General features: G+C 42.3%; 1 protein-coding gene across 1 annotated transcript; it reads left to right on the top strand.

Moving 5' to 3' along the window:
* Positions 1–8,477: 8,477 nt before the first annotated feature.
* LOC115386009 (putative GPI-anchored protein pfl2) lies at positions 8,478–12,865 on the top strand. The gene is made up of 10 exons (XM_030088137.1): positions 8,478–9,379; positions 9,489–9,680; positions 9,797–9,892; positions 10,216–10,360; positions 10,481–10,755; positions 10,872–11,063; positions 11,181–11,276; positions 11,611–11,773; positions 11,884–12,057; positions 12,171–12,865. Exons 1-10 carry the CDS (start codon positions 8,480–8,482, stop codon positions 12,212–12,214), a joined length of 2,277 nt encoding a protein of 758 aa, XP_029943997.1. The 5' UTR covers positions 8,478–8,479; the 3' UTR covers positions 12,215–12,865.
* The last annotated feature ends 1,495 nt before the right edge of the window (positions 12,866–14,360 follow it).

The raw sequence follows: 14,360 nt of genomic DNA, 5'->3' as shown, positions 1-14,360 counted from the left end.
AGCCGGTGGCGACAACCGGACTCCCCTCGGCCAGTCCCGGTCAGCGGTAAAAGCCATGCTGATCTGCTTTTTCGACGCAAAAGGGGTAGTCCACAGCGAGTTTGTGCCGCCTGGGCAGTCTGTTAACCAGGACCACTACATCCAAGTCCTGAGGCGGCTCCGAGAAGCGGTGAGGCAGAAGCGTCCGGAGCTTTGGCGGAATGGCGAGTGGTGGCTGCACCATAACGCCCCGGCGCACCGGGCCCTGCGAGTAGTGCAGTTCCTGGCGAAAAACGGGATGACCCTGCTGCCTCATCCGCCCTATTAGCCGGACGTAGCACCGTGTGATTTTTTTCTCTTCCCAAGAATGAAAAAAGAGCTGAAGGGGCGGAGATTTGAGGACGTCGAGGAGCTTAAACAAAAATCGAAAGACGCACTGAACGGGATCAATACGTACGAGTTTTGAATGCCTTTGAAAGCTGGAAAACACGGATGCAACGGTGTATTCAAACCAGCGGGGATTACTTTGAAGGTGACAGCTTTGAGTAATTGTTAAAATAAAACACATGAAAAGTTATAACCAGTGTCCGGTTATTTTCCGGTTCTCCCTCGTAATAGTTTGATGCACATAAAAATACTGTATCTTATGATGTATTTAAGGTTTTTACTGCAGTTCAAGATATTGAACATTTCTTGACATTTTGAACTATTTTTGTACCTGATTTTAACAGTTCCGTTACTCTTTTCAAGCATTTTTTGTAGATAATTTTGAAATTTTAGCAGTTTTAAGCATTTTTACCTGTTTTTCCAAATTTTACCTGTCCATTTTTTGAATCCCTTTTGAACCAAGAGTGACAAATCTTTTGTAAAAGTCCTCAGATGTATATTTACATTTCATGTTGTGAAAGCTTGATGGAGCCGCTACAGAGAGACTAAAGAGCCCCATGTGGCTCCAGAGCCACAGGTTGCAGGCCCCTGGCTTAGCTAAAAAGAAGGTGGTATTATATTTATGGTGCAGTTCGGTTTATCTTTTGCAGCACATGAAAAAATGTGACTCCACCTTGTTTATGGAGCTGCAGTGTCCCTTAACAAATGCATTCCTTCTAATCAAACCCATTTAACCTCTACATAAACACACGATTAGCTCATTTTCCGCTCTAATTTTCAAAGCTTGATGTTTTCATTGAATCATGAATCCATGTGACTAATTGAGAAACTCTCAAACCATTTGTCCAGTCATGCTGCTCACTGTAAACCAGGTCCTTCAGTACACGGATGCGGTGAAATCATGCATTTACTTTTACTGAAGCTTTGTTTGCCCAGTACTTTGCGGCGTCAAATGAAGTGTGGATACACGCATACCAAATTTTTGTAACACAAGCAGCAATGTTTGTGGTTTTGTTTACGTCAATGGTTGAATTCCATCCGACGTGTCGGTCCTGTTATGTTGGCTTCCTCTGCCAGGTTAAGCAGCTGCTGCCAGCTCGCACTGATCTGGACGTTCTGAGAAAGGGCGGGAACACGCAGACATTACAATGACTATTTGATTAAACACAAAGAGATAAGGAAACTTTGCACACTGCTATGAATCCGTATCGCATGTCATTTTTCCTGTAATCGAAACGAGGAAACTAGACAGCGCAGCGTTGATGTGGACGGACGAGCAGGGCTGGATTTCTGTGGCCTGAAATGTTGTTGAAGCCAACCTTGAGCAAAGAGGAGGAGCTCTCACATTTCTGCAGAGGAACAAATGAAACGAAGAGTGACGGGTCACTTCACAAAATACAGTCCTCAACACGATGAAGGCCAGTGTTGTGTCGACCGCCGACAGTCAAGAGTACATTTGTGGATATTTGTAAGTTACTGAAAAGTGGAAGTGATTGATTATTTAGGGGAGAAAAAAAATTGATTTAGGATGTCTTCATTATCTGTGTTAATGTGTAACGAGCTGCTGGCACTTTGTGGGTCAGATTGAAGTTACATCGGTGGATTGGTTAGTCTATGCTCGGAGACACTGGAAACCCAAGTTTATGAAAACTCCAGTCCCAACCTGAAAGTTAAAGTGTTTCTCTTCTAACTGTACGTGCTCCTGCGGTTTTAGTGCACATGCAGGAAAATGGGCCGAACACCATCTCCGGAAAGAATCTCATTTCTGAGCTAAATGATCGAGGTGATTGACTACTGTGCTGTTAAAGGAAAGCCGACGCTTCTGATGCTAACATCTTGTTGCTGAAGGCACGACGGAAACATTTCTTAAAGTTTCATGTTGCTTCCAGAATGACTGAGTTCATTCAGGAGGTTAGTGTTTAATGAACAGGACAAAGAGAGACAGCAGCTTCGCAGCTCTTTTCAGGAAATCCATCGTTACTCTTGTGATAGAAATCAGTTAAAATTATCTTACTGGAAACAATAGAGATAAGTTAATGCTCAGACTGATGAGGGCAGATTAACATGCTCAGAGGTGTTCCTCGTTCTGTTTCAGCCACATCATTAGTTTACAAAAGGAGGGGCGGAGTATCGAAAAGGCCACTCAGTATCATATGATCCCACTGAACTCTGCAAAATACACGGTTACTGTGGATGATTTCAATCCAAACTGTGGTGCTTGATTCCATTTATTTCATGATCTGTACGTGTTCCGTTTAAATATGGTCACAGTTTCTTAGATTCCTTCCAAGCAGCTAGGAAGATAAACGTCTGTTGACACTCTGCTCTCTTGCGTACACATTTGTAGAAGTGCATACAATGATCCCAAGACAAATATTGACCTGCTCCTAACTTTCCTCTTGTGGGACTCCCTAACAAACACTTCTCCAGCCAGCAACATGTCGCAAAGACAGATAATTGAGTGTGTAAGCCTCAGTAGAAGAGAGTAATTAAGCTGAGTCATCAGTGAGCTTTAGCGTTACCAAGATGGGGAAATATCCCAGCAATTCATTCATCTCTAAGCAGAAGTACATCAAGTCTGTATTCAAAGTAAAGTAAACAATGTACAATCTGCTTCTTCACAGAATGGATCTTTGCCTTTAATTGATTACTTAACTTCAGGAAGTTTCTTTCAAGTCATTGCACTGTGGACTTTGCTCCTTCCTGCACCAGAGACTCCATCTAGATTGAAGTGGCTCCTGTTTGCCAGACGGTCCTGTTAACACTCAATAAACTCACTTACATAAGACGCTACATGGTAACTTGCCTCACATTGGCAACCTTGAATAAGTAAAAGCTTTTCGTCTTTTGAGGCTGCATGTCACAGGTTCATCCGTTTTGCTGTAGTTTTTTCTTGTCGTCATTGTTCACTCTCCAACTCCCTGATGATAGAGCGTCTTTAACAACCAACTTTTCTGAAACGAAAATCATTTTTCAAAGACTAACTAAAACTTCTCATAATTTGCTAACTCGCACAACGCAGTGGTTTATGGAAACGATCCATATGTTAGCTATTAATGGCGCAGCGGACCTAAAATTAGCCCCATGTTTGGAAATGCATTCGTTACCCAGCCGACGCTGACACCCGAGCACAGAGAGTCTTTGATTAGCGGCCAATTCTTCTATTGTCCAAGCAGCCAGTGTGGCCTGCGTAAGAAGAAGCGACAAAAAAAACGGGAGTTTATTTAAGAGGTACATGACGACACAATGCAAAAGCTGCTTGTACTTCAGTGACGAACGATCCTTTCTTTGTAGTTTCACAATACCGGCAAGACAAATAGCATGAAACGGGTCTGTAATACTCTTCACAGCACATTGCCACAGTCAGTTTCTGTAGAATGTCTGCTTTATGAGCTCATTCGGCTGATTCATGTCCGGAGTTAACTCAACAGAAAAAAGAAAAAACAAAACAATGACGAAAAAAATCACAAGACGAGTTTCATGCATGAAACACACCAAACCGGTTTCACAGCTCACAGTTGACTTGTATATGAGGACAGGATTCATGGCCAGTGCTGCTCCAAAGCAGCTTTGTCCCGTCAATTGCTTTCTAAATATATGGAATTCTCGATGAAAATAAAATAAAACATGACATGCTCTGGCTCTAAACGCTGAGTTATGACAGAAATTGGCTTTATGGTCGTGTCTGATGCCCAGAAATGACTCAGGGAATTTACCTGAATCACCCAGAGGCAAAATGACTTTTTCAAGTCATCATCAGGTTGGTTCCATTAATAAGCAGCTGTAGTGCTGCAAGGAGGGGAAAAAATGCAAAGTAAGAAAACCATGGATCCCCACCCCCCCCCCCCCCCCCCCAAAAAAAAAAGAAAGAAAAAATTGATCCATTGTTACAAAATGTTGAAAATCAATAGTCAGTCAAAGAATGAACAATACTTACTTCAAACACAAACAGCACAATTAAACAAAATAAATGGTCATAAACAAAAACAAGAGATTATGTGCATAATATTTGATCGTAACGCGTGTTTCACATAAATCAGAAAACAGTTCAAATATGATAGAGGAATACATTCACCTGGTGGCTTTTATAAACGATATAGCAGTCTTGTTCTGGTTTCCACTCGGAGTGTAATCCATCATGTTCTCAGATGAAACCAACAGTCTCAAGGTCATTACTGCTACTGGATCTTTAATAGCACTTTTTCACTATTACTAGCACTTTAATGATACTTTTTAACTATCAGTGGTGGTTTATCAGTACCTTTTCAGTAATTCTGGTTATTAAATCTACTTAATAACTACTAATACTACTAAGTTATTATATTTACTGTTATTATTACACATTTATTTTCTTCTGTCTCCATCTCAAACACACTCATTAACACAATGATAGAGGTATGGTTAGTGACAGCCTGACTCCTGAGGGGATTTCATACAAATTTTTCCAGTCATTGATTATGATCTCAAGCCATCGTTGACCTGAGCTGTGATTTCAAGAGATTGGAAACTCCTGCTCTTGGGCAAAATTGCTGTTACTGGTAGCAATGCAAGAATCGCCTTCTGTAACTACTTTGGATTCACATACCTCAGGTGCTTTTATCAGGGGACTTTGCCAGTTTCTGAACCTGCTGCATTCCAGCCAAGACTAACCCAGGCCAGCAATCTGTTTCTGTGCCAACTGGCAATGCGATCAATAATGAACAAACGTCACACATCCCCCGTGGCAACTTCACATCAGCTCACAGCAAAATCTTATTAAACTGTAATAAAATCTTATTTTCTTATTGACATGTAAAGTCTGTTTTATTGTGGATGAAATATTGGTGTACAATATACATGGTCATTGTCTTTTTTTTCCACACATTATCTCAACCTTTTTGGAATTTAAGTTGTACTTTTAATGATTCTGAATTGAGATTAAATGTGTGATACTCAATACATCAAACACCGAAAATAATATATAAATATTTCATTTCGTTAAATGTATTTCAAAGGAGAAATCCAAAATAATAATAATAAAAAAAAGCCAAAGTAAGTGGTTTTTTGGATTTCAACAAATGAGTTCTTTTGATCCTGTGCAGCTAATACCCATTATTAACACATCCTTCACTACAGACAGACAGCTCAGAGCTGTTAAAACTTGCCTGTTGGATTATTAGGATGGGGTAAATGTTCATTAGAAACTGAAGAAGACAATAGATGTCGAAGCCAAGAGCAGTGCTTTCAGGGCTTTTGACAAACCAGTTATTGAAGCAACTCGTCCTTCAACCAGCATCAAGAGCAGCTTACACACACTGTGTGCAGATATAATCCGTGTTCTCGCCCTTCCTGGGCGGTATGTCCTTCCAGCTTGGGGCCTCTACCAGAGGCCTGGTAGCTTGAGGGTTCTGCAGGATCTTAGATGTTCTTAGCACTGTGCTATTCTTTACTCAGATGTTGTTCCCAGTATTTCCTGAAGCCATGCATCCAGCTTTTGGGTTGCTGCCCTGTGTGCCTCCATCCAGGGCCGGTCCGTCCTACAGGCGAAGCAGTTTCCTGCCTGGGGTGCCACGTACTGGGGGGGGGGGGTGCCGTGGCCATACAAGGGGCGCCCCGATGCTCACCCCTGTTGCCTTCACACCCCACGTCTTCTCCAGCTGCTCTTTCAGCGCTTGGCATTTGTCCAGCTGTTCCTGTTCCTTCTTCCTGATGTTGCTGTCACCAGTCACCAGTTCCTGGTGCTTGGCTCCTCTGCTGTTATTGCCAATTCCTTTCTGGGCTCTGCTCATGTTTTGCCCAATATGCCTGTTTGTCTAAGCCACAATGATGCCAGATAGGAGCTTCCGTGTAGTGCTGAGGCAGGTTATAGGCCTGTAGTTGGATGGTATCGTTCCCTGGTCAAGGACTGTTGGACCTTGGGGGTGGTTCCCTCTTTTTAGAAGCTGGGTCCTTTGGGCTTCCAGGCGTTCATGGACTGCTGTTTGCCTCTTCAGCCAGTAGGTATGAATCCTGTCAGGACCTGGAGCTGTTCAGTTCTTCACTTTTGCCACTTTTTTCTGGATGTTTGCTGTTGTGATGACTACAGGTTCTTGTTCTGGGAGGTTGCGGTGTTCTCCTTGCAGGTCTCCTAGCCACTGTGCCTTAATGTTGTGTGGTGCCTCTTCCTCCCAGATACTCTTCCAGTAATGCTCAGTCTCCACCCTGGGTGGGTCTGCTGTGGTCTTACTGCCCTGCCACTGAGAGTATACCTGACCTGGGTTGTTGGAGAATGTTGTGTTTATTCTCCTGGCTTTTGTATATCTCTTTAGATGGGTAGCTAGGGCTATGAGTTAGCTTAGCATTTCCCAATGCTCAGCTGTGGACAGCTTGCAGTATTTTTTGGGTATTTTTTTAAGCTTCACACCTCTGTCCAGTTCTGTCAGGAGACTAACTTTTTTTCCACGTTGCCTTGATTTTTGCCTAAAGCCAACTTTTCCATGGAGGCTCTGACTTCTGGCTACTCATGCTGTTCATGTTGTAGCCGAGCATCTCCACGATGACTGATGCCATACTGTAGATCAGCTGGTTGGTCTCGGTGATGTTCTGGGTAGGGATATTTGGCAGTACTTTACACTGAGAACACCTACGGAAGTAGTGCATTGGAAGCAACGTTGACTGATTGCATTCCTGGTTTTAATTGTGCACACCCTGTTTATTAATTTTTTTTTTTTTTTTTTTTAAGAACTGCCCCATGGGAGGAACAACATATTTGCAATCGTCAGTTATAAATACTCGCACTGATTGATCAGCTGCCACAACTTCACCTGGAAACTCACAAGATATACACACGAAGCTACGCACACAACCCCAACGAGAGAAAAACTTCACCCTATTTTTTCTTACAGATTTTTGCATCAAAATATCAGTAAGTATTTTCTGTATGATTGAATTCTGTGGAGTATTTCTTTCTTAAATCGCATCTTATATTAAGGTTTTGATCTGTCTTATCCGACTTGAATTCGACACAATCTGATTGTAATATTCTAACTAAGTTTGCAAGTTATTTTTGATTTATTGTTGTTGTTCTATATTTTTGTGAGCCATGACATATTTTTAATAATTTTATGAAAAACAAAAAAAGTTAATTAATTAATTAATTAATGTGTATGGCGGGGGTCTGTAAAGAATTTTTTTTGGGGGGTACACCATTGACAGTAAATTAAAGATGGACAGAGCTTATGAGACATCACCAATAGTGTTCTGAAATCCCATTTTATAGCTTGCATATGTCCATCCATCTTTAATACCACTATATATACTATAAACTATAAGTGTGTGACAGCTTCCTGGGTGGTATATTTTTCAAACTTGGGTCCTCTTGGGTTTGGTGTATATCATACCAAACAAAAACATCCAAAGATGACATGTTAGAGTGACTAGAAAGTCAGTGTGGAAAGAATCTATGTAGGATAGAAACTGATTCTACCCAGGTTTGAACGATATGAGATAGAAGTCAGATATTTCCCATATATTGACAGAAATAATATGCTTAGTGCTCTTGTTTTGAAGGCAGAGAGTGAAAAGAGAGATAATGTTCAACAGTTAGTTGGGACTCAAGTTATTTTCCAACCTATAAAGGAAGAGTCCTGGCAACTTCACAAGCCAGTACACCTGGCCAGGAAAGGTGAGGCAAAATATTTAAATCAAGTTAAATTCAGGAGCTTGTCATGCTCTTAAATGGTAACACAAAGGCCCATCAAGGGATTACAATCAAGATCTGGATGATGTATGTTGACCTCAAAGTGTCGTCACTAAAACCCTTCTATCCAGAGTCAGAGTAGCTCTCTTTGTCCAGTATCCTACGCATGTTGGATACTGGACATCAGCAATTTCACAGTAAATTGTTTTCTGCGACAGCACAGCTGATTACAATTCACTTGACTGAATGATCTCAATCTCTCTAGGCATGGATAGCAGGCTGGTCATCACTGTCCTGTTGGCAACTCTGTCCTGGGGGTTCCTGGGTACTTACAGTCAAGACACCTCATCAACTGGAACACAGAATATGACAACAGGAAGCAACATGACATCAGGAAGCAACATGACATCAGGAAGCAACATGACATCAGGAATGAACATGACATCAGGAAGCAACATGACATCAGGAAGCAACATGACATCAGGAATGAACATGACAACAGGAAGCAACATGACATCAGGAAGCAACATGACATCAGGAAGCAACATGACATCAGGAAGCAACATGACGTCAGGAAGCAACATGACATCAGGAATGAACATGACATCAGGAATGAACATGACATCAGGAAGCAACATGACATCAGGAAGCAACATGACATCAGGAATGAACATGACAACAGGAAGCAACATGACATCAGGAAGCAACATGACATCAGGAAGCAACATGACATCAGGAAGCAACATGACAACAGGAAGCAACATGACATCAGGAATGAACATGACATCAGGAAGCAACATGACATCAGGAAGCAACATGACGTCAGGAAGCAACATGACATCAGGAAGCAACATGACATCAGGAATGAACATGACATCAGGAAGCAACATGACGTCAGGAAGCAACATGACATCAGGAATGAACATGACATCAGGAATGAACATGACATCAGGAAGCAACATGACGTCAGGAAGCAACATGACATCAGGAATGAACATGACATCAGGAAGCAACATGACATCAGGAAGCAACATGACATCAGGAAGCAACATGACATCAGGAATGAACATGACATCAGGAAGCAACATGACATCAGGAAGCAACATGACGTCAGGAAGCAACATGACATCAGGAATGAACATGACATCAGGAATGAACATGACATCAGGAAGCAACATGACATCAGGAAGCAACATGACATCAGGAAGCAACATGACATCAGGAAGCAACATGACGTCAGGAAGCAACATGACATCAGGAAGCAACATGACATCAGGGAACATGACCTCTGGAGGTACCACCATGGCCCCAACAACAGCACCATTTACAGTCAACACCACAGTTGCAAATCTTACAGTGAGTGATGGGAAAAAACCCCACAAATCATAACACAATAATAACATTACTCCACTGTAATCAAAGCATCTCATACTTCAACCTTGTAAATGCTGTCTCCCTCTGATAGATTTCTCTATCAAGGACTGGTTGTCGATCCAGTCGACTCTGTGTGGCTGAACCCAGCAACTGCGACCCCTCCACTGCAGGATCATGTTTCTTTGTTTCTACAATGCAGCAGAGTGGTCGAGACTTCCAACTTCGGCTTTCAGGAGAGTCAGAAGGCTACATTGCTGTCATCTTTTCAGATGACACTACGCTGGTATGTCAGGTTACTTCTCCTAATCCCAGCTAAGAAATGGCCATGAACACAATTTCACATGAAGGTCACTAAAAAGTTTAAATGAAATGAAAGCATATTTGTCATTTTGTCCACAGGGAGGAAACGATACAACCTACATCTGTGCTAACAACAACAGTGCTGTTCAGTTCATTGGTGCTTTGTTCAACAATGGCACACTGACTGAGACAATGGTGAGCTCTGATGACCTGCTCTTCTGCTCTGTGGTTAAACTTTGTCAATTACTTTAATACAAACATCTTGCGCAAAATGCCACATGTAGGTTGGGCAATCGCTGAACATTCATCAATTTATTCTATGCAGTCTTAATACTTGTGCGACTTGAACCAACCACTGTGAGGTTAATGCAAGCTCATACAGTTTTGGTTCACCTGAAAATGTCAGAAAACTGAGGACGGATTGTGGATACAGGGTAGATGAAAACCTTCTTTCAAAGCGACAAGTGTTTTATGCAATCCCAAGGTTCATCATCATCATCCATCTGGTCTTTTCACAGCTGGATGTGAGCAATGTGAGTGGAAGAGTCAGTGGAGGAACAATCGAGTGCATCTTTACGGTCAGAGTACCATCATCCAATGTGAACAGAATGACACCAACAACAAGCTCCTCACTGAGTGTCGCCACAGGAACTTTCGATCCTGGTAAGTTCAAATGAAAGAGCACTTCATTGATGCATCACAGGAGCTATGACAGATGACACATTAATGGTGTCGCATGTGCGGGAAATTTTAATGTGATGTCTGTCTGGTTTGAATTCTCAGTTTCTGGGGCTTTGGGAATCCCGACACCCAGAGTCACATCCAATGTTGTAAACCTCGCTGATTCCAATGCAACTGTGACCAACCTGGCGGCCAACTCTACCAGCGGCAACACCACGACCAACACCACTACCACCGCCCCCAACACCAACCCCCCCGTCACCACCGCCGCCTCCAACACCAACCTCCCCACCACCACCAACACTACCACCAATACCACCAACACTACCACCACCATGGCCCCATTTACAGTCAACACCACAGTGGCAAATCTAACAGTGAGTGAAAGGGAAAAAAAAACCCACAAATCAGAACATAATGATAAAGTTACTCCACGGTGATCAACATATCTCATATGTCACCCTTGTAAATCCATATTGTCTCCCTCTGATAGACGTCTCCCTCAAGGGCTGGTTGTGGATCCAGTCGGCTCTGTTTGGCTGAACCCAGCGACTGCGACCCCTCCACTGCAGGATCGTGTTTCTTTGTTTCCGCAATGCAGCAGAGTGGTCGAGACTTCCAATTTGAGCTTTCAGCACAATCAGATGGCTACGCCGGTTGCGTGCTGTCAGGTGACACCACGCTGGTATGTCAAGTTACTTCTCCTAATCCCAGCTAAGAAATGGCCATGAACACAACCTCACATGCTGGTCACTTAAAAGTCAAAATGAAATTAAATAAAATTTGTCATTTTTGTCCACAGGGAGGAAACGACACGTCCTACATCTGTGCTAACAACAACGGCACTGTGCAGTTCATTGGTGCTTTGTTAGACAATGGCACACTGACTGAGACAATGGTGAGTTCTGATGACCTGCTCTCTCTTCTGTGGTTACTCATTGTGAAAGAATTACTTCAATACAAATATGTTGTGCAAAATACCACAAACAACCTTGGCAATCACATAACCTACATAAGTGTATTTGATGTGGTCTTCAACACTTGTGTTGCCTGAACCAACTTCATAAAGTTTTGGTTCATCTGAAAATGTAACAAAACTGAGGACAGATTGTGGATACGGGGTGGAAAGATGAGATAGTAAACTGATTTTATACCATGACAAACCATAATCAAAGCCACAAGTATTTGCATGTTTTTCACAGTTTTAAACTCTCCATCTGGTCTTTTTGTAGCTTAATGTGAACAATGTGAGTGGAAGAGTCAACGGAGAAACCATCCAGTGCACCTTTACGGCTCGAATTCCTGAGTTTATTATGGACAGAGTGCCTACTTTGTTCAGAATGACACGAACAACAAGCTCCTCAGTGAGCGTCATTACTGGACCTTTCAATGCCTGTAAGTTAAAATGAAACACTGCATCACTGGTGCCTCACAGGAGCTTCAACAGACATCACAGGAACGGTGTCACATGTGTTTGAAACTTTCTGTCTGGCTTGAATTCTCAGCTAATGGGACTTTGGGAACTCCGACGGCCAGAGTCACAACCAATATTGTAAACCTCACTAATCCCAATGCAACTGTGACCAACATGGCTACAAACTCCACCAATACCACCACCACCACCGCCGCCCCAGCAACCACTGCTCATGGAGTTACTGTCCACTATTCACTCATGCAGTGTAAGCATCAGACACAACATTAATTTCCCCCAGTTATATGGAAAGATCCAGTCCTGTTTGAAAAAGAAAAGTGTCCGATGCCTAATGTTCCACTCTTTCCTCCTGTCCTGCAGCTCTGCTCATCACTTTGATCGTTGTGGGTTTGGCCACGCTTTGAGGAGAATGACAGCCGTCATGCATCATGGAAAAATAATGACCTTCCTTTTTCTACAAATGTTCAACTGATTATAAACTCCTTCAAACTCTAAAGGATGTTGGCTACTTCCAGATTTTTAGATTCTGAGATCCTGTGGAAAGACCAACCTTTAACAGGTTTCTGGCTGCTTTCACCATTCATTGCCTGAAATGATCACATAGACAGACTAAGATGCCATCATAACTTCTGTTGCTGAATTTTAACAGCTTTTACATGCCAACACAAGTTTTCTTTAATCTGTCATACTAATTTACAATGTTTTTGTCACTTCCTCAAGACAAGCAGACAAGCAGTTTTCCGCATTCTTGATGTTCCTTGCAGTGATGTCTAGAAAAGTCAGACATGCATTCCACACTTTAAACATCATAATCTTACATGGTGTAGTGTGTTGTGTATTTAGTTTTTATGGATAATTTTATTTGTGTGTCTACAATGAAGCCATCATCGGCCGATGTTCTTTAAGTGTGTAATTATGAATGATTAAATGCAGATGGAGAGGAGCACTAAAAGATCCTTTCACATGAAAGCAAATATTAGTAAAGTTCATTTGTACGCACCATTCTGTCACAATGAAGATGTTATTTCATATTTCTTTCAATAAAGTTATTTAAAAAACGATATGATGTTGTTAACCTTTTATCTGCTGCTGCTGACTTTGCAAACTTACTTTTCAATATGTTGGATGGCGGATATTCATATCCAGGATGACCACATCCCCACAATACTCACAAACTGTTAATGCGCAAATTCCCAGAAAATAGATTGTGAAATTACACACTTTTTATACGGAGGCATAAAACAAAAACAAACAAAAAAAAAAAAAATCTAAATCAAAATTTTTCTAAATAAATGAGATAATTATGGGAATAATTAAGTTCTGAATAATTGGATCAACAAGAAAATGAAAAAGTCAATGTTTTATTTTTTCATCAAACCATTTCTTGTCATTACAACTATCTCTTTTATTCAGATAAACAGAGCCGATATCAAAAAAAAAATTCTGTACTTTTATTTTGAAAGTTTAAAATCAGTGGTTTTGTGACATAAATGAATTTAATTCTGTCAGACAAATTTAACAATAAAAAAACAATCTTCTAACCCTTCACCCTTAAACAAAGACTAAATCAATCATCAATCATCAATCAAGTGAAGTTAACATGTCCAATCAGGACGCAACACTGAGTGTAAATCAATTTCAACTGCAACAGACAACAGGTGGAAATGAGGGGGAATCAGCAAGACAAACCTGGTGAACCCACAGCATTTCTCCGTCCTCTTGCAGTCCGGCTGCTGTTTTGGTCTCAGGTCGTGCAGATCATCCAGGATGGCACATCAGAGAAACTGGAGGAGTAACACCAGCGCTCTGCAAATTGACTTCCAGCAGGCCACCGATATGCATTTTTCTGCCCAAACTATCAGAAACAGACTGCATGAGGGGGATTTGAGGGCCTCACATCCACAAGTGGGACTTCAGCTTCTAGCTCAACTCCATGCAGGGCGATCGCCATTTGACAGAGAACGCCAAGATCGGCAGATTGCCGTTGGCACCTTGTGTTCTTCACGGATGAGAGCAGGTTCACTCTGAACACATATGACCTTCTGGAAACTGTTGTCCCGCCTGCAGTGTAACTGCTCTGGTGGTGGGGTTCAGGAATAGTGTGGGAATGCATTCCTTTGAAGGGCCACGCAGCCCTCCGAGGTACCCTGACTGCCGTTCTGAAATGAGATCCTTGGACCCTTAGTGGGACCACCTGACTCCCTCTGATGCATGACAGTACTGGGACTCATGCGGCTGAAGCGTGCCAGCAGTTCCTGCATCATGAAGGCATTGAAGCTCTGGACCGGCCTGCCCCGTTCCCCAGACCTGAATCCAGTCCAGCACATCTGGGACGCCATGTCTCGTTGGACCACAGACTGTCCAGCAGCTGACTGACGCTTCAGTCCAGGTCTGGCTGGAGACTTCTCACAAGAACATCCACAGCCTTATCAGGAGCTGCCCAAGCCTTTTAGGGAAGTCATACACACACACACACACACTATTGAGCCTCATTTTGACTCATCCTGAGGAATTTCCACCGAAGCTGGACCAGCCTGAAATCTTATTTTC

Source organism: Salarias fasciatus, chromosome 3 (assembly GCF_902148845.1).
Source record: "Salarias fasciatus chromosome 3, fSalaFa1.1, whole genome shotgun sequence".
Classification (NCBI taxonomy): Eukaryota; Metazoa; Chordata; class Actinopteri; order Blenniiformes; family Blenniidae; genus Salarias; species Salarias fasciatus.
This window is presented reverse-complemented; position numbering and strand designations above follow the sequence as displayed.